We start from the raw sequence: 18,823 nt of genomic DNA, 5'->3' as shown, positions 1-18,823 counted from the left end.
CACTTGCTTTCCTATTGGTCAGAAAGAGCAAATTCTTGTTAAATATAGCCACTCGCTCAATCAAATGTAGTGGAAATACCATACTCACCCTATGTTTATCTTCTACTAAATAGAATTGTTGGCTGACAAGAAGTCTGACCACAGGACTGGCTGTATTTCAGAAGGACAATGACTGGAACTTGAAGACACCACTGCTCACCGAAGAATTGTAATTTAAACCTCCTGTCAATGTAAATGCTTCCATGCTCATTACAATGCCAAAAATAAAAATGAATAACCCCATCAAAGGCAAATTATATGATGCAGAAATCTCACATTCATTTTGTAATCAGCAGCTGACCAAGGTTACTATCATTCCCTGTGGGGTGACTTGAGTGGGATCCAAAAATTGTTTCATTATACAGGGAGGAAAATAGGTGCTTTCAATCAAACATGACTAAGAAGGAACAGTTGAAGATGCTTGATGAGGTCTTCTGGGAGGTAAGAAAGACATCTTCAATGTGTTCTGTGACTTATTCTGGCCACAGACCCTGGAAGTGGCTGAAGACTTCTCTCAAGCTGGAGACACCACTCTCTTTAAAAGAATGTATAATACAGTGTATTAAAGGCTTTTAAATGCTTCAGCTTGGCACTAAATCCTGACAGTAGGAGACTGGGAATCTTTCCAAGAAAACGCACATAAAGCAGTGCTGATAATGTAGTTCTGGCTGTAGCACAGAAAAGTAAGACTAACTACAGCTGAATCTTCACAGAGGCACTGATGCTGAAGGTGCTTTAAACTGACATCATGGTCTGTGTCCTGTGGGAAGAAAACTTCCTTTTCCCAGTGTCAGTGTCCAAAGAAACTGCATCACCAGTGCCAACCACATGGCAAATGCTGTCACTTCCCAAGTGACAGACCTTGAATGGCCACATGATTCACAGATTGATGAAATCTTGGGCCACATTTTGAGAGACTCCAAGGATGGTTACTATCTCCTTCCAGCTGTCCTATCACCCTCTAGGGGTAGGTACTTAAAAACTGCTCAACACGAACATATCACACTACTCTTTGTTATCCAGCAGTGAATATTAAGGTTTCATTTTCCTCCAACACACTGATGGGCCCAGCCTACCAAAGGAAAAATAAATATCCAAAAGCAAATCTATGCACTTTTTTTTATATATACAAAGAGTTATCTGGCCTACAGATCCAGTGAAGCCTGGCTTCTATAGCTCTTCTGGTGTGGATTCTCTGATGTCTACCACAGACAGGCTCATCAGCTGCTGCAGGCTATAAAAGTGTCTGTGTCCTAGATCAGGTCATTCACCTTCATTAAATTTGTATGAATTTTGTATTTTTCAGACTCTTAATGTTTTGTCAGGTTGGATGCAAAAAGAGAACACTTTCAAAATATATAAAATGGAATGAATAGAATGCAAGAGAGAGAGAATGAGATTGAAAAAGTATAAACTGAATTTCCTTCGAAAAAAAAAAAAAAAAAAGCTGAAAATTCACTGAGTCACAGTAGCAAAATTGGACGGCACTTTAGCCAGAAGCTATCAGGAACTAGAATAAGCAACCAAATGCTATAGTGATCTAAAGGAAACCTCTCAAAAGAACTGAAAACTTTTCATCTCATTCCTAGCAGGAGCGAGATTCATGCATTTGCTCCATTTTCCAAACCATTTTTTCTAATATAAATTTTATTCTCACTAGCAATGAATGCTCGTCCTTAAAAAGTTCCATTTCAAAGATGAGTAAGGTTGCTAAGTGACATTAGCACTTAAACCAAGGAAATGAATAATTAACACCTTACATCAGGCACTGCCCACATAATAAATGCAATATTCTTATGAAACATAAAGCAAACCATATTTGAATCCCCATACAGTTTGCAGACAGGCATTTCTGTCTATGTAAAAGGGGCTGCTGTCCATTTAAGTATTTCACTGTCTAAATGTTCTTCCTTATGGGAAAAAAACAAAGGAAATATTAGTTCCAAATTTTCAAACAATAGTGAATTTTTAGTATAATATGCCTGTTCCTTGACAGTTAGCATTATATGTATGAGCAGGTAATAGACACAAATATCCATTGCCTCTGGCCTTAAATTAGTGACTGATTAAGGATGTCTCTCTTAAGTAGCAGAGAGTAATGTATTATCTTTTTAACTCAAACTCACAAGCATCACTTTTTTGCCTTCCGACAGCCTCATGTGGTATCTGAACAAAATGTTTATGTCTTCTTCAGGACTTGTTTCTCTGCCCTTGCTTCTTCATTTTAGTTTTACTGTTTCCAGGTAGAGTCAGGTGGTGTCTTCAAAAACCTCAAGAAGGGGCTGGTCCCAAGATGAGCATGCAGAAAGGAATGAATGGAAGCACAGGGATACCGTCTTGTCTCACTGAAGAGCAGGCAGAGTAACGTGTACAAGCAGTCTGAACAGAGACACCAAGTCCTGTATGAAAGCTAAAGCTCTGCTTAAGCACTTTCTGAAAGCAAAGCCAGATAGATACTTACTTAGAAAGGAGAGTTGCTTTTGAATACTCACCACATACAGCCTACAGAAAGCCCACACCTGAAGCCATAAAAACGAGTACCAGACCTGTAGCAGGTCATTTTACTGATACACATGTTTAAAAGGAAATAACAAGTAAATAAAGCTTTATAACAAATAAAGAAAGGAGTCTGCTCTCCTCAATGCAGAGCTCTTTGCCAGCCACTCTGGGCAATGTGGATAACACTAACTAACAAACCTCAGCAAATTTCACAGATGCAAGAAGGCAACTTTTGCTAGTCTTTTGCAGAGGTCAAAGTGCAGAAATTTCTTCATTGCATCAAGTAATCTCTTCAGGCCAGACAGTCAAAGAGTGCAAGTCACAGGAACTCAATTATTGCAGGACTAAAGAGATTTGTGTGCAGACTGTGTAAACATAAGCAATAGTGGAAAAATACATTACATTCCAAGTTTAGGTTATCAGAACTTACTGATATATTTTCTGTCACTTTGAAGATGCAGTGACAAGATTTTTTCCCCTTAGACATAAGAATCCCTTAGATACTTTTTAGTTCCTACTTTTAAAGTTGATTTTTTCCAGGAATTTAAAATAGAATACCCTTGCATTTCACATCTACTGTAGAAACTTCAAGATACCCTCCCAGGAGAACAGAAATATCATCCAGTGCCGATTATTGCAGGTTATATCTCCTGCCTGCTTAAGTCCTTCCTCACAATACAAACTTAGTAAGGCACAGAGAAGGGCAGTTGTCCAAATACACAAAATTATCCTTCCCATCAGAGAAATAAAGGTTCTGATGACACCTGCTGGCTCCATGGGGACCAGGCAGACACCAGTCAGCCCCTTATGCAGCTCATTAAATCTTGTATGTATAAACACAAGCCAAATAAATTTAGTATGAAAATGTTCCTTTGCTGTGAGTCAGAGCATCACAGGAAACATGGCTGAAAATTACTTTAGGTGGTCATTTAGTCCATACCCTGGAATAAAGCAGGATTCATGCTACTTGCATCATACCTCCTGGATGAGGAGGTAACCTCCTGTTACTGAAAACAGATAGTACATCTCTGGACACACTATTACTTCAATTCATCACTTTTTAATTCCCTATACAGATTCTATAGTAAGATGTCTTATTAACAGTTAAAATTTTATATATTCAAGGACAATTGGACAGCACTTGACTGTGAACCTGAAAATATAAAGGAGGTACTTCAGGCCTGTGTTATGAAACACTACGGCTTTACTGCTTTGTACAGCTTGTACAGCAATGCACCCCTCTCATCCAAGGTGAAATGCAGGAATACATTCCTTTTGAAGATGCTTTCACTACAGGAATCCTCCCATATGAACCACTGCACAGGCCTAGTTCTCTATGAAAAGTGTTAGGCTTTTAAACAGTGTCAGCATGGAGCCATCATTGTGTTTGCATCCAGCTGATTTCAATTATAATGTGTACTTTCTGAGTGGGAGAAGCAGTTACCACCTTGATGAATCATCTTGTTGACAAACTAAGTATGTTCAGGAGATTGTGCAAAGAGCTGTTTTATTACTGTTAAGAGCATGTTAGTTTATATGTTACGAGCATTTTCACAGTGAGAATTCAGAAGAAATACAGATCCTTGCAAATAATTTTTGTGTACCTTCTGCACTACTCTTGGTACACTGGTATTTTGTTTATCTAAGAAATGTGGAAGTGGCCACATTCAGCCCACATGTTTTCCTAAATTAACACTTCTTACCTTAATTCTTCTCATCAAACTTCATCCTAGACAGTAATTATGACTGATCTCAACTAGCTCCATCAAGACAGGGGTAAATATCCTTCATCTACCCTTGAGAAACCAAATGGGCAGGCCCTAGCTGGTGACAGAAAGTTGCAGGGTCTTGAGTAAAATGTTATTTGGTTACTACCTTGGTCGAGCTAGGCAAGAAACCCAGTTCCACAAAAACTCTTACTGGGAACCTGGTGCAGATACACTTAATTAAATCACCAGTTTCCTTCCCAGAACCTGGTCTCCTGGTACTACAATCATGCCCATCACACATTATAATCTATCTCAAAGCTCAGATGTGATCAAGTTACAAACATAGCTAAAATGGGTCACAGAATGTAAAAAGGAGACATTACTTACCAAGCACTATTACTGTACCAATTTATAACTAGAAGGAACCATAGTTAGCACAGGGAACTTAAGTCCAAAGCAAACAAAATATTAAGCTGACTGATTGCTCTATGGTCACTAGAGGTTTCCTAAACCAGATGGGTGAAAGTAAGTAAAAGCAAAAACAGACAATGAAGCAGAGGTGTTGCCAGCCCTACAAGAAGAACTACAAAAGAATGGAAGGGGTTTATAACAGAAATCCTCAGAATGCTTAGAACAAGCAACTGAGCCTACCTCTGCAGTATCTGCCCCCAGGTACCCAAGAGTCACAGGGCATTTTACAAACAGCTTGATGAGCTACATAATTCCTGCCAAGTTTTGCATAGCTCCGTATGCATTAAAAAACAAAACAAATCAAAAAAACAAAAAGAAAACAACCCTCCCCCCAAAAAAAACCTGAAAGCAACCAACATTTGCCTATTAGAGAATAGCTGGATTATAGCTCAACTACTGCATACCAGTTGCCTATTGCCCAGGTTCAGCTCTGTGCTGACACAAACTCTGAGCAAGGACACCACTGGGCAGCAAGACACATGTATTGCCCTTACTTATTTTGGTCTTAGGGGTCATTTTAAGTGGGGAAAAAAAGCAATTTTGCCAGTGTGACCAAGTAAATCACTGCAAATATTTATAGTTAGGCAGAGGGTTACCCATATGCTGTTTGGTGTTTTACTCTTTACAAAGCTGTTGAATCCAAGGGGCAATTTACAGTATAAATAGCAGTTGGTAGGAGGAATATGTTACTCCCAATAGTGTGTGGAGAACACTTTCAGCAAGGTGTTACCCAGAATGATAAACTGCTATGGGTTTCATGAGAAACTAGAGAGGAAAACAGTTCCCCCAGATATCTGTACACAGCCAATGCATCTCATAGCACCCACCTTTTTCTTTTAGATAAAATAGGATTGATGTGGGTTTTGTGGCTCAGAAAAATATTTATCTGAGTGATTAAAAAAGACTTTTATCAAACCCTTCTTTTCACTACCATCTGTATGCAATACTTCAGGGTTTTGATAATAAGTATCAATATTGTTGCATCTTAACTCCATTGGGGCTACTGGTGGCAACCACAGCTGTCAGGGTCCTGGAGTGGAGGGTTGGCTGTGATTATTATTGCTGATAACAATGCTATTTTTGCTGAGCACAAAAGCTGGGTTATGGTTCTGTATGTATCAGATTTTTCTTATGTTGTCCACAACCACAGTACCACAGTCTCCAGCAGATGCTTAGATTCAGAAGCATGTTGCAGCAACACAGCTTTTTTCAGCTGTATCAGATGCAAATTTCTTCGAGAAAAAAAATTTGAAATCCAACTGAATTAACCAGAAATAAATATAGACTAGGAAGTAAGAAAAAAGTATCCAGTCATCTGGACAGAGAACTGCAGTTCTGGAGTCAAATTCACAGCAGATCTTTTTATACTTAGGGAGTAGGATACATAATTATTAATACAGCTTTAATTCAGTAATTCCATCTCATGTTCCTGTGTTCTTAAATACAACGCCTACACCTGGGGCCTTTTATGACAGGGATTAGGAAGAATATTTTAAAATAATTTAAACCAAGGAAGAATTTAGGTACGTAGAACCTGCAGTCCTTCATGTCTCTGTGGAACATCTTCAGTGCATAACTCCCACAAGTGCCCTCCAGTAACACATTTTTCCAATGTGGATACAAGCTTGGTCAGACCACGGTGGGCTACACTCAGACCTTAAGCAGTTCCTAAGCAAATCTTGTACTTTGTAAGGAAGCACTGTTGTCTTTCCTCTAGAAACAATACTCATCAGCAACAAATAAAAGCATTTTAGCATTGATTCCTGGATGTGCAAGTCCTTTAAAGGCTTTCTAAAATTCCACTTGGGCTGCAAATACTAATTTTTTTTCACTTCATTTGAAAAATAGAGAGTGGTCACCTTATCTCAATTTTTAAGGACAATTTTTTTTTCTTTTATAATCCAAATCATAATTAAATGTTCTGTTTCATGTTGTAATATTTTTAAAAGTAATCCAGGAGCATGAGGGAAAGATAAGAAGTTTCATTGTTTGGTTTTGGGTTTTTTTTTTTGGAATTAGGACAGAGATAAAAATAGTGAAGGGTTTAGATCATGCCCATACTACAGAAACTCCTAAGTAAATTATCTGTCTTAAAGAATGTGCCTCTCCCAACTAATAATTCTCAAGACCCAAAACTAACCTGTCATAACCCTCCAAAGAAGACCAACTGGAAGTTTAAAAACTTTATTCTTATTTCTCATAGTTCTGCTCAACACTTGAAAGAATATCAGCTTCCCTCATTTTGTCTTTTATATAAGAAACAGCACTCAGTGCTTACCTGTTGCTCACTTTATGCACAATGTGACTGAACAGCTGGCAGGGAAACAGGGAGTGGAGCACTGAACTCCCCTTTAAAAAGGAATGGCCAAATTGCAGGGCAAGGGAGCTGGCAACACCCTACAAATGTTCTGTACCTGCTCCCTCCCTGCTTACCTCTCTCCCTTGTGCTCCCCCTGCCATGGTGACAGGTGACCTATTTATTCTTTTAGGAAAGGAGGTATTATAGATACTGTTTCCACCACTGACTAGTTTGGAGCCTGCCTGTAAAATAATTGTCATGAGCAAGTGGATATGCAGGGCCAAATCCTGTCAGGGTGCTGAGGGATGTGAAGAGTTTACTGTTCTTGTTTCTTATCAATGATATAACATATTTACTGGAATAAAATCCACCCTCATTGTTTATGGGAAACATAACATGCAGTGTTTATAAAGCAGTTAATTTGTAACAGACAAAACCAGATTATCACTCTTTGGAAGAGCAAATATTTGTTGGAAAACTTCTATATGGGACAGACACCTTCATCTCATTTTTAAACACAGTTGATTGAGCAAAGTAACAGAGGAGCTACCTAATAGGTAAGAAAAGATTTATATGAAGCATTCAGAACATAAAGGGAAGAATTATTATATTTTTTATATGTATATGCATAATTATATTTATCAACTGTTTTCCAAATGTGCTGTTTAAAGTGAGTTTAGATCTTAACCAGCATTCTAATACATTTAATTTTTCTCTTGCTCCAATACTTTCACAAGAAAAATGCATTTGAGCAAGAAGATTCTTTAATATCTCAGAGTACTGGAAACAAGTATTTCTTAAAATGGAAAGAATGTTAACTTTGTTTTAAAACTTGTATGTTAATTAATGAACTGTCCAGTTTATGCATTAAATTCTCTAAAATTAGAAATAAGCTTCAGCCAGGTCTAAAAATAAAAGCTTGTGCTGTGCAAAAATATGACTTTTCTGTTTTTCCTAGTCCTAGAGGGCATGCTATAATTCTGTTACTCAAAGTGAATGATAAAGCAGTTGTAATGTTAACTTTAGCTTTTGCAATCTCAAATTTCCAATGTTAAGGAGTTTGTCAGGTTCTCATTTCTGTGATGTTCCTAACACCCAAATCCCTGGCATTTATGTATGCCTGAGAACTTGGGACTCAAGTGCTGTATGTTCTAGGATGTGATTGTAAACAAAGGCTTCTGCATTTGCCCTGCCCTTCAGTCTGAAACCTATTTGTGTAAGGAAGGCAGAACCCTCTCAAGACAGTTTGAAGCTTTACCCATTCAGTCCCCAACATCTGCCAGGGGGGATCTGGTGGCCCCACCTGAACCAGGTACTGTTCCAGACCTCTCAGAGGAAGATGCCATAATGCATGCCATCTGCCAAGTGCAACACTGTCAGATACTGCACAGGAATTGCACTGTCCCCAGAATAGATAGGAAGAGCTTGTGCTAGTGAGCCATGTCTAGTGAGCAATAGGCCTGATGCTCTTTTAGACAGACTGCTGCTATTGCAGAAAGCCCTTTCTCTGTGACTGGACATGATCAAAAGTACAATTTTCCAATCCCTGTCTCTATGCTAAAGCTGACTCTGTAGTGTCCAAGGAGATCTCTTTGAAGCAGGGATATCTCCCAAAGGAAAGGACCTCTTTCCTTGCCATCTGAGTAGGCACAGCACTGTGGCAGGAACATTACCTGAGTGCCTGTATCACTTCCCACAGAACTGGGCCACTATGTAAGGGACAGAATTCCTTGCAGTTACTATAGTAGCTCTGAAGAGCACAGCTTGCAGTCCCTTAGAGCAAAAGAGCAAGCACCCCAAGCCTGCAGAAGTGGCTGGTGCACTGGTTGGCCACCAAGACAGCAGCTCAAGTCAAGCCATCCCCTTCCCTGTTCAGTCTTGGAAAATCCAGACACTGGGAATCTCACTGAAAATAAAACAAGACTGAATGGGAATGAAAAATAAAGAAAAAGCTATGCACACAGTAAGCTGTGTATTTCACTCTGTTCCCTGGCTGCTGTATACTCAAGAGGAGCTGTAACATTCAGGGATTTCACTGCCTCCCTGGTAAGTCACTACAGCCCATCTGTGTTGCACCAAGTATAGAACGTGACCTATTATCTCAAAAGAAAATAGCACACCACCTGACTGCCAAAAGCACCCTGTGACTTGGCACCCAAATATCTCAGTATTCACATCAACACACCTTTACAGGACTAACTCCCACAGCCTGAATCAGGCAACTGTGAAATTCAACAAACTCTGAATAAATGGCAATCAAATAAAACCAGCTTCCCCATATGCCAAATCACAAATTATACAATGACTGTAATTTGCTCTTACAGGTCCTTAACATACAAGGAGCAGTTAACAATTGCCATGTGTTTTCTAGATTGTTGAGTCACTTACTATTTTAATGATGGGCCACATAATCCATCTTTTAACCTGATTTATCCATCTGCATGACACTGCGACACATAAGGATTCTGTGCGGGCTTGGTGGTCTTGAAAATCCTGTTTAATTTACAATAGGAAACTGTGTCTCTGAAGATTGTGCCTATTCAAGATGCATTTCAAACACTGACGTATGGCAGAGAAGTTAAGAGATTGTTCTGAGGGAAAGATGAATGATAAGCACAGCTGACTTTGCATGTGCAAATATCACTATTCTCGCTGTCTAAAGTTTGCCTGAGACCTTCTGTAAGATGTGTCTGGTTCTGTCCAAACATTTTGTGGAACAGATGAGAGACCCTGTATTAACTTTGCTCAGAAATCACAGTTTAATTATAATACTGTATTTTTAAGCACAGAACTATTGTTTCATCCTTGTGATATTTGAGATCAAATCATGCTATTTTCAGGGAGGAAATGGCACTGACAAACCTGCTTCAGTATTTAATGGGCAGTGAAATATAAAAGAACAGGAATCCGATGGCATGAGATCAGGAGAATGATCTGAATGCAGTGAAAAGCTACCTATAGCAGAAGGGTGAAAAGTAAAATGAAATTAGGAAAAGCAAGCATTCCTCGCAAGCACATTGTGGTTTCAGTCTTGGGCTCCAAAATCTTTTCAGGGTTGGTAGGTATGGGCAGTAACAGAAATTTCACATTAATTTACTAGAAAATAAGCTCTCAACAGAAGTACATTAGGAGCTGCAATATATTGGTCTGTACAGACACTGAGGTCAGAACTTCAGTCTTGTTCTCCTGCTGAGCTAGAGGCTGCTCTTCTTGATGCAGCCATGTATTAGGGTGTTAACTCTAGGGATTCAGACACAGTAGACCTAATGTCTCCTTTACCACTGCTGTGTATGCTGGATACAAGAACTGGTGTGTCTTAATTATTTATCTCAGTTTTCACAGAGCTTTGACATCCTTTTTGAGGTTGCTTTTGGCAGTGGAGTGTTGATCAGGTTCACTGGCAAAAATTTCCTGCGCCTAAATCATTCCTGTTCCTCCAGGGTCCCAGTACACTCGTTGCATTTGTAGAAATACTTCATTTATTGCTTCTAAATTTCCAGATGTTTTATAGACAGTAAAAATGAATGAGATAGAAGGGGTTTTTATGCTTGTGATTTGTGTATCTGAAGCCTAGCTCTTCAACAGTGAACATACCAAGGAAAGAGTTGACTGGGCAAGAGTCATGAGATAGATTACAGATAATATTAAAAACTGCAATGTGTCTCATTTTTTTCCCAAATGAACTTTTCTGTAAGTAAGTAAGCGAACCAAAGAGCAAGATGAAGTATAAACTCTGGGTTTTCATTTTGTACATGTCTTTCAATAATGGTTAATATCCCTGAAACAATATTTTCTTGACAAAGCACTACTGGTACCACATTCCCATTAGGATCTTTGTTTTCCTTCACATATGTGAAAATAGCTCACCTTGACCAGGTACCATTACTGGTGTAGCTCCCTATTATGCTATGGCTACTCATTTCAAGACTATGGTTTTTACTAGGTTCAATAAAAGAATGGCTGAAAGTCCCACAGGCACAGATTCTGCCTTGCCTTGGACCAATCTAGGGCAATACATATGCCAGTGGAGTTTATCCTGATTTATTCTGATAAGTTTGTCTTAAGGCAGTGTCTGCAGACTGGTTAATTCTGATTTTAATTTTCTTCTTAATCAGATAAATATATCCTTCTATAAAAATTCACCAAGGAATAAGTTACATGGAACACCTGTTTTTCAACAGTTGTAAAAGTAATTTGCAGCACAGAAATCTAGTGTTCTCTGAGTTAAATCTGAAACACTTAAAAAATATTCACATAAATAAGTTATTTTTCTTCATGGTTCATAGAAGTTAACATTTCTGGAACAAAACCTAGTGTTTGTAGTTTGATTTCTGTGTAGAATGTACAGGTATTTAAGTGTCTGTTTTAAAAAGAAAAGTTTTAATATAATGTTCTCTAACTTTCAAAGCTAGGTTGCTTTCTGGGTTGGCATTTAACATAAAGTCAGACTTTTGTGCTTCTCAGAGGGCTTTTTTTCCCCAAGGGAAATGCCACTGATACAAAAAATGTAAGATAACAAATATTAAGATTTCAACAGAAGGGCTGGTAAGACACTGTTAGGCCACTACCACTATCCAGATGGATCCCATAAGAATGGCAACCATGACTGAGATGCATGCCATGGAGAACACAATCCACCTCCTGTGCCAATGAAGCACTGAAAGGGAGCTGTAGGTCTCAGCTCTCAATAGGTCCCCATTCAAATTTCCAAGCATTAATCTATGTCAAGGTGCTCCAGGGAAAACATCATTACCACCACATGCTGGCCAGAGTTCTTGTGCTTATAGATGACATACACTTCATGGGATCAAAAGCTGCCACACAGGTCCAACAAGTCAATTTTTTGACTTCTGACATGAACCACTAACCACAAGATCATGACATTTCTTCTGGATTCACTTAATGATGCTAGAAAGTTCTCTTTCACTGATCTAAATTAGACCTTTCAGGTAAGAACCAGATCTTAGATTTAGAGTGTATATACTGAAGATGCAGAAAGACCACTTTGCTACATGTATGATCTTTTGGATTGTGAATAGAAGAACAAACTAAAAAGTTATTGTGTTGCCTATTTTTTTTTTCTTTCTCCATTTTCTTTACTAGAAAATTACAAGAGCTCATTACTGGATGACAACATGAAAACAGGAATTTACCTGCTTCTCTTAGGTGGAATATGTCTTGAAATCAGCCAGGCTGGCATCAATTCTAAAATTCCCAAAACAAAAAAAGAGAATAATTTACTGGAAAGAGAAAAAAATGTTAGTATTTCTGAAGAGTGGCACCAGCATAAAAATATCTCCAAGCTTTTTGAAGAACAAGGTCTTGAAGAGTTCACTCTTTACAACTTCACAGAAAAGACTGCAAACTTTGGATTTAACCTTTACAGAAAAATTTCAATGACACATGATAACAATGTAATCATCTCTCCCCTTTCTGTATCAGCTCTCATGACTGCTTATACGATGGCAACCAAAGGAGAAACACGCAGACAAATAGTAAAAGGTCTAAACCTCCATGCTTTGAAGGACAGAGTGGATCACCATCATTTACCAGCTTTATTTAAACAACTAAAAGATAACATTACAATGAATGATGAACTTCTCCTTGTGCAAGGTTCTCTTTCTTTTATTGAAAAGGACTTCAGATTGAAGGAGTCTTTCCTCAATTTATCTAAGCAGTACTTTGACATGGAATTCCTCCGAGTGGATTTCCAAAACTTCACACAGGCAAAATTTGTCATAAATCAAAATATTAACAAAAAAACAAAAGGAAAAATCCCTGAGCTTGTTGAAGAGCTTGACCGCCATAATAAACTGCTACTTGTGGACTACATTGTCTTTAAAGGTAACTGATGTTTTCCTATTTCAAACTGATTATTTGTTAGAAGAGACTCTGACTTCATCTACCTTAGAGTAAATTTACATTAACTCAGATGTTCTGTCTTCTCTAAATCTCTTTCTAGATTTACTTCCTTCTATCAGCTTTATTTAATAGGCAATTATTTTTCATTATAGGGAAACAGAATTCTTCTATGCTTTCTTCCATACAACAGATTCTCAAAGAGAACAAAAAGCCCTCCATCAAGCTATTTCAATCCATCTCTAGGCAATCCCTTTATGACTTAAAAAGATGCTTAATTTTTGCTCACAAGTTAAAATGAAAAAGCCTTAGTAACACTAGTTTTTTCAATGCTAAATTCTGGGTATAAAAGCATTGCATAATTTTATGTACAGTACACAAAAAATGAAAACACAAATAACTGCTCTATTTCAGTCAAGAATTTTCTTTTCCCCAGAGAAACAGAAGTGACAAAGTACCCCACTATATTACTTTATGGGGTGACAGAAAGAAATAGTGACTAAGAGACTGTGGCACAGACTACTCTGTGGGGAGGTCTTCTACTGCCAAATAGCCTACTCTCCTTTTCCTGCTGTTGTGGCCTTCCTGACTGCTGGCCTAGAAGACAGATAAGGGACTCCAAAAGGAGGTCCTGCCAATGACAAGGAGCCATAGGCCATCCTTTACTCTGGAACAGCCATATAGATGTCAGAGACACCTTGTTAGGTAAAAAGAAAAAGCAAAGACCTAGGCCAGCAAAGGAGGTGAAAGAAATGCTGTGCAGAAAACTCAGAGTCACAACCACTACTCCAGCCCAGGGCACTCAGCAAATGCCATCCATGGCAAGCCCCCTAAATTGAATGCAAAATGAAAACAAATAAAATTACCCCTCAGCCACACAGTCTCCCCATGGACTAAGTGTTCTCTTTCAAATGTACATAAGTCCAGTTTGTCCAACGCCAAAGGTACTTTCCCTGGCAGAAAAACAGAAAAAATAGAAGGCCATGGCTACATTTGAAAGCAAAAGTAGAGATCAGAATCATTAGTATAAAAGATGTCACATTCCAGCGCACCCTACAAATCAGTGCACTGCTGAGTCCCCATCCAAAGGATTGTATAATTAATTTAAAACCAAGATATTTCACAGCTGGTAGAGAATATCATCAATGGTGACATGTTAATAGAAGAGGAATACTCATATAGAATTTCTTGAAAAAAAGGATTTCAGTTCTGAACTTGCATCTAATCTAGATGCATCTCTAATTAGATGCATCTCTAATGCATCTAAGCAACCTCAGAAAAAGACTTCCCTTCTTTCCCTGCAAAAGAAGGGGTTAATTTGCTGGATCACTTCCATTTCCTGGCTGTAAAGAATTTGAAGTATATACACTAAATATACTGCAATTGTCATGCATTTAACTGCAGACACAACAGACATCCATGTCAAGTAGATACAGAAAGAATTTTTCTAACGTTTTCTTAACATTTTTCTGAACAACTCTGAATACACACAATTATTTAATGTCTTTCTTTCCTCAGGCAAGTGGGTACATCCATTTAATTCCAAATTCACAAAAACAGAGACTTTCCACATAAACAAATACAGAAGCGTGCAAGTACCCATGATGTTCAAGTCAGATAAAATTAATTCAACTTTTGATGAGAACTTAAGATGCACTGTGATAAAGCTACCCTACAAAGGGAAAGCCCACATGCTGATAGCCATCCCAGAAAAGGAGGGAGATTACATTTCACTTGAAGACCATTTGACTACAGAGCTTGTGGAATCCTGGCTTGGAAACATGAAGACCAGGTATTGTTTTAACATTGGTTGGCCTTAATGTCTCATATCTTGCAGCAAAGCAAGGAAGCACAACAATTTCCTCTTCCTCCTCACCCTTTTAACAGGCTGGTATCTCGGTGGTGTTAGGTATCTACAGAGCAGAAGCCTTTAAATAGGCTTCCCACAGCCTGAGCAGCATGTGAAAGCTTGCAGGGAGGTGACAAGTCAGTGGCTCACCTTGGTTAGAAACATTGGTCTCTCTGAGGGCATAGTCAAGCTTATCTTTCCAAATTTTTCCTTAGGCTTTCTTTCCCCATTAATTTATCACTTCCAGGCAAAAAGCAAAATACATATAGATATGCACTATATTTATGAATATTTATGAAACCTTTGCTGCCACAGAAACCCAGAGTAATAGATAAACTTGACTATGAAAACGTAAGTCAAAATTATTCCTGTGAAATTTTATTTCTGCAGTGACAATTCTTTTCACTGGCACACTGACACAAATTAGTGTCACCCTCAGAGCACTGTAAATGCTGGTGGGAGTATTTTATACAGAGAAGGAAATTATTTCTTGCATTTTTGGCAATGAAAAGGCCAGAGAGAATATTCTGCCAACCTGAATTCCAGCAGAGACTCTTTAGCTTTTGCCCCTGTAAAGCTTTTTCTCTGTAAAGTTTAATTACTGCATAACATGCCTTTCAGCTGTCAAGTGACCTACTATACAGTCTAAGTTTGCATTGAACTTTTTTTTTTTTTCAAATAGAAAAGTGGACATTATACTGCCAAAATTCAAACTCGAGCAAAAATATAAAATGAAGAAATTGCTTCATGCTCTTGGAATTAAAAAACTCTTTACACGTACAGCAGATCTTAGTCATCTCACAGATCAAGAATATGTAGCAGTTTCACAGGTAAGTCTTCTAAAATTATTTGCTGTTTTCATTCTTATAGTATACAAATGCCCCAGACAAAAGATTATGTCATATACACTTAGAGGAACAGGAAAGAGCTTCATCTACGAAGCATATGGAATATTCACACCTCAGTCAGTTTGGATCCCACTTCAAGTATGAGGTGTGTTGAAGTGAGAGGCAGTTACATTTCATATGTGCTCAAGACCTTCCAAAGCCAGAGCATCACACGAGGAAAGCTCTGCCTCAAGATCTATATGGTTGGTGGGGGAGGAGTACGATTAACCAAGAACTGTGACCAAGAAAATCATTGCAAATGACAGTCAAATGGCAAAAGCCCAAGCAAGAAAGGAAACCCACAAAAGAAAACCCTCATGCACAGTCCAGGAACAGTTATTCTTATAAACAAAGAACTTTAGAAAGCTCAAGTAATAAAATCTGAAACAGGTAGCAGTGAGAAAGAGAAGCTGAAACTGCATTGCCTTTCCTTTTGCATATCTTGGCAGAGAACAAAACAATGTCACAGCAAATTATTTGTACAATACAGCTGTATTTTTACAGCAATTTCAGTGGGAACAGAAGGTCTGTAGGCCAATCAAGTCTCTTCTACTGAATGTGCATATTAAAAAAAGCCATGGGAAAAGCCAGGGCTGGTGCATTTGTATAAGCTCTCAGAAAATCAGCTCTGAATGATTCCAGTGTTTGTCTCTAATGAAAACACACTTCCCATTTTTGAAAAAGATCCTGTTACAGAGTTAGGTAAAGTGGAGAAGCATATAGATGCAATGGTTGCTTCATGATACCAGCTACAAGAAAACATCTCTATTAAGGTCTATGCTCAGACACCTGGGAAAGCACAGTAACACCTGAGCTGGTATCCACACTGTAAGAACTGGGGTCCTGGTGGCTGTACTGCTGCTGACTGATGCTGAAGCAGACAGAATATGGGTCTACCACACAGTTAGACGGTACAGACCTACTCATTGGAACCCTTCATAGAAGCCTGCTTCATCTGAATGCCTTGCACTGGGAAAAAACATTATACATATTAATATTTATTTCTGTTACATTTTACTTCTCATTTCAGGTTGTCCAAAAGACAGTAATTGAAGTGGATGAGGAAGGAACTGAGGCCACAGCAGCCAGTGGGTCAGAAATCACTGCATTCACAGTACCTCCTGTCATCAAAGTGGACCGACCATTCCTTTTTATGATTTTTGAAGAAACTTTTAAAACACTGCTGTTCATTGGCAGGGTAGTTGACCCAACAGAAATGTGAATAAAGGTAACAGTTTTTAATCTGGACTATGTAAGAGGCTTTTATTTTATTAATTTACTCTACAATAAAGTGAAATATGAAAATGTGAAAAGCTGTTTTATCTCACCAGCTAGAAGTATAGCACCTTATTAATACTTTAAAAATGATCAAATAGCAAGATAAATTCACTAAGGCACAGTGACAAAAAAACCTAGCTTGTAAACTGAAAGTTCAGTTCTGTGAGGTTTTTTTAAACTTCAACATGTTAGTGGTAAATCTGAATGAAAGCCAGAGATCCATATGACAAAATATTCAGGAAGCTCCTTCCCAAACACTGCAGCTTGATATTCTTCAAAACTATCTTCTCTTGCAATGAGACTTAAGAGCCCACTGACCCTAATGTTAGCAGAATTTTGCTACTTATAAAACTAGAAGCAGGATCACACCCTAAAAATTAATTCACAGCCTCAGACTAGGGATCTGAAGAAATTGGGCTGATTCTATTATAACATCTTCATTGTCTGGGAGTGTGACTTCTCTCAAAGTGTTTATTCAGAGTATCAAATTATCTTATTTCCTCAGAGTACATAATGTGCCTGGTTTTAAAGTATTCTTTCTATTATTAAAGACAAAATAATTTAAAAAATCTAATTTAGATATTCTGAGCCTGGAAGATCTAAATCTGTACTACTTCATGCTATCTAGATGAGCCTCCCCTAAAGAAAGAATTTTTGCCTGTTTTATCATCTAGGTTTCAGGGTGAATGATGCAGCAGGATTCTACACATGAACTAAGATAAACATTGTCAGGAAAAAACACACTTCCCTAAAAGTGAAATAAATCTATTCAGAGAGCTCATACTAAATTGTTGCCAAAATGTTTCAGAAAAATATTTCCAAATATATACCCAAATATATATTTAGACCTAAATATAATTCACTTTATTGTAGTAGTACAGTGATTTCAAAAGACTAGCAAGATCTTTACCATTTAGTAAATTCTGATTAGCAGCAGATTTCTACATATTAAGTACAAAACAACACAAAAAGCTTCTTTCAGCTTTATAAGAGACGTAAGCATTACTCTGCTCATAGTGTTCGTAAAATAGCTGCCCTAAAGGGGGCAGAAGAGTTTTCAAAATTATTTGACATAGAAGCTTCAGAAGTGTCTATCAGCAAACACATATAGACTGGTGTATCTACAGGAGAAGATAAAAAAGGATACAGTACAGGGTAAAGCTGGGAAAGACCTTTGAAAATCCCCAGTTACCATTAGATGTCTGCCCACAGCAGCCCAGACCCTGGCTTAAGCCATTCAGAGAAGGACTTAGCAGGCAGCCTCTGGAACATAACTAGACTACAGAGTTTCTTCTAACCAAAATCTGCATTGCAGTGTGAATGTATCCAGAAAGAAATTCATTCCTTCTTGCCCAGAAATGATTAATTGGTGGAATGCTGCTACAGACAACCACCCAGGTGTGCCTGTATAGTTGACCTCTAGATACTTTGAGTTGCAGGTAAAAGCAATGCTACGAAATGTTCAGAAGTATTGCTGCTGACCACCAAAAGTAACCCAGAAGCTAGCAGCCCCACAAAAGACTGCTGACATGGAGATGTGTAGTGTGAAGGACTAATTAAAGTATACAGGAGATACCAGGAGTATTGTACAAGGAAGATGTGTAGAATTAAAAAAATGCCTAAATAGAGAATTTAAAAATTACATAGCAGGAATTTAATATATAGCAGAGATGTTGAGTGGAGCAAGTGTTATTAGCATAATAAAGTAATCAGTTAAAAAAGACATACAAATGACAGCCAATAAGGAACAGAAGACAGACTATACACAACTCATTACATGCTTATTAAGGAGAGAAATAGCTTGGCTTCAAGATTCTGAACTTACTGGCTGGTTGTTCTGCATTGCTGTAGTGAAGGCATCTGAGGGCTGAACACAGTTTTGAGTCCTGTTCTGCAGCTGGGCCCTGCTGATCAGAGTTTGGGCTCCGGAAGA

The 18,823-nt window shown here is 38.2% G+C and overlaps 1 protein-coding gene across 1 annotated transcript; it reads left to right on the top strand.

The window, feature by feature from the left end:
* The first annotated feature begins 7,472 nt into the window (after window positions 1-7,472).
* On the top strand, window positions 7,473-16,860 carry SERPINA10 (serpin family A member 10). Its single transcript, XM_008492983.2, has 5 exons — window positions 7,473-7,574; window positions 12,121-12,861; window positions 14,395-14,668; window positions 15,408-15,555; window positions 16,643-16,860. The coding sequence occupies exons 2-5, from the start codon at window positions 12,153-12,155 to the stop codon at window positions 16,832-16,834; spliced, it is 1,323 nt and encodes a 440-aa protein (XP_008491205.2). The 5' UTR covers window positions 7,473-7,574; window positions 12,121-12,152; the 3' UTR covers window positions 16,835-16,860.
* Window positions 16,861-18,823: the final 1,963 nt, after the last annotated feature.

Source organism: Calypte anna, chromosome 5A (assembly GCF_003957555.1).
Source record: "Calypte anna isolate BGI_N300 chromosome 5A, bCalAnn1_v1.p, whole genome shotgun sequence".
In the NCBI taxonomy this organism is placed as follows: domain Eukaryota; kingdom Metazoa; phylum Chordata; class Aves; order Apodiformes; family Trochilidae; genus Calypte; species Calypte anna.
Note: the sequence above shows the minus strand (reverse complement) of the source record. Positions and strands in the feature narration are given on the sequence as shown.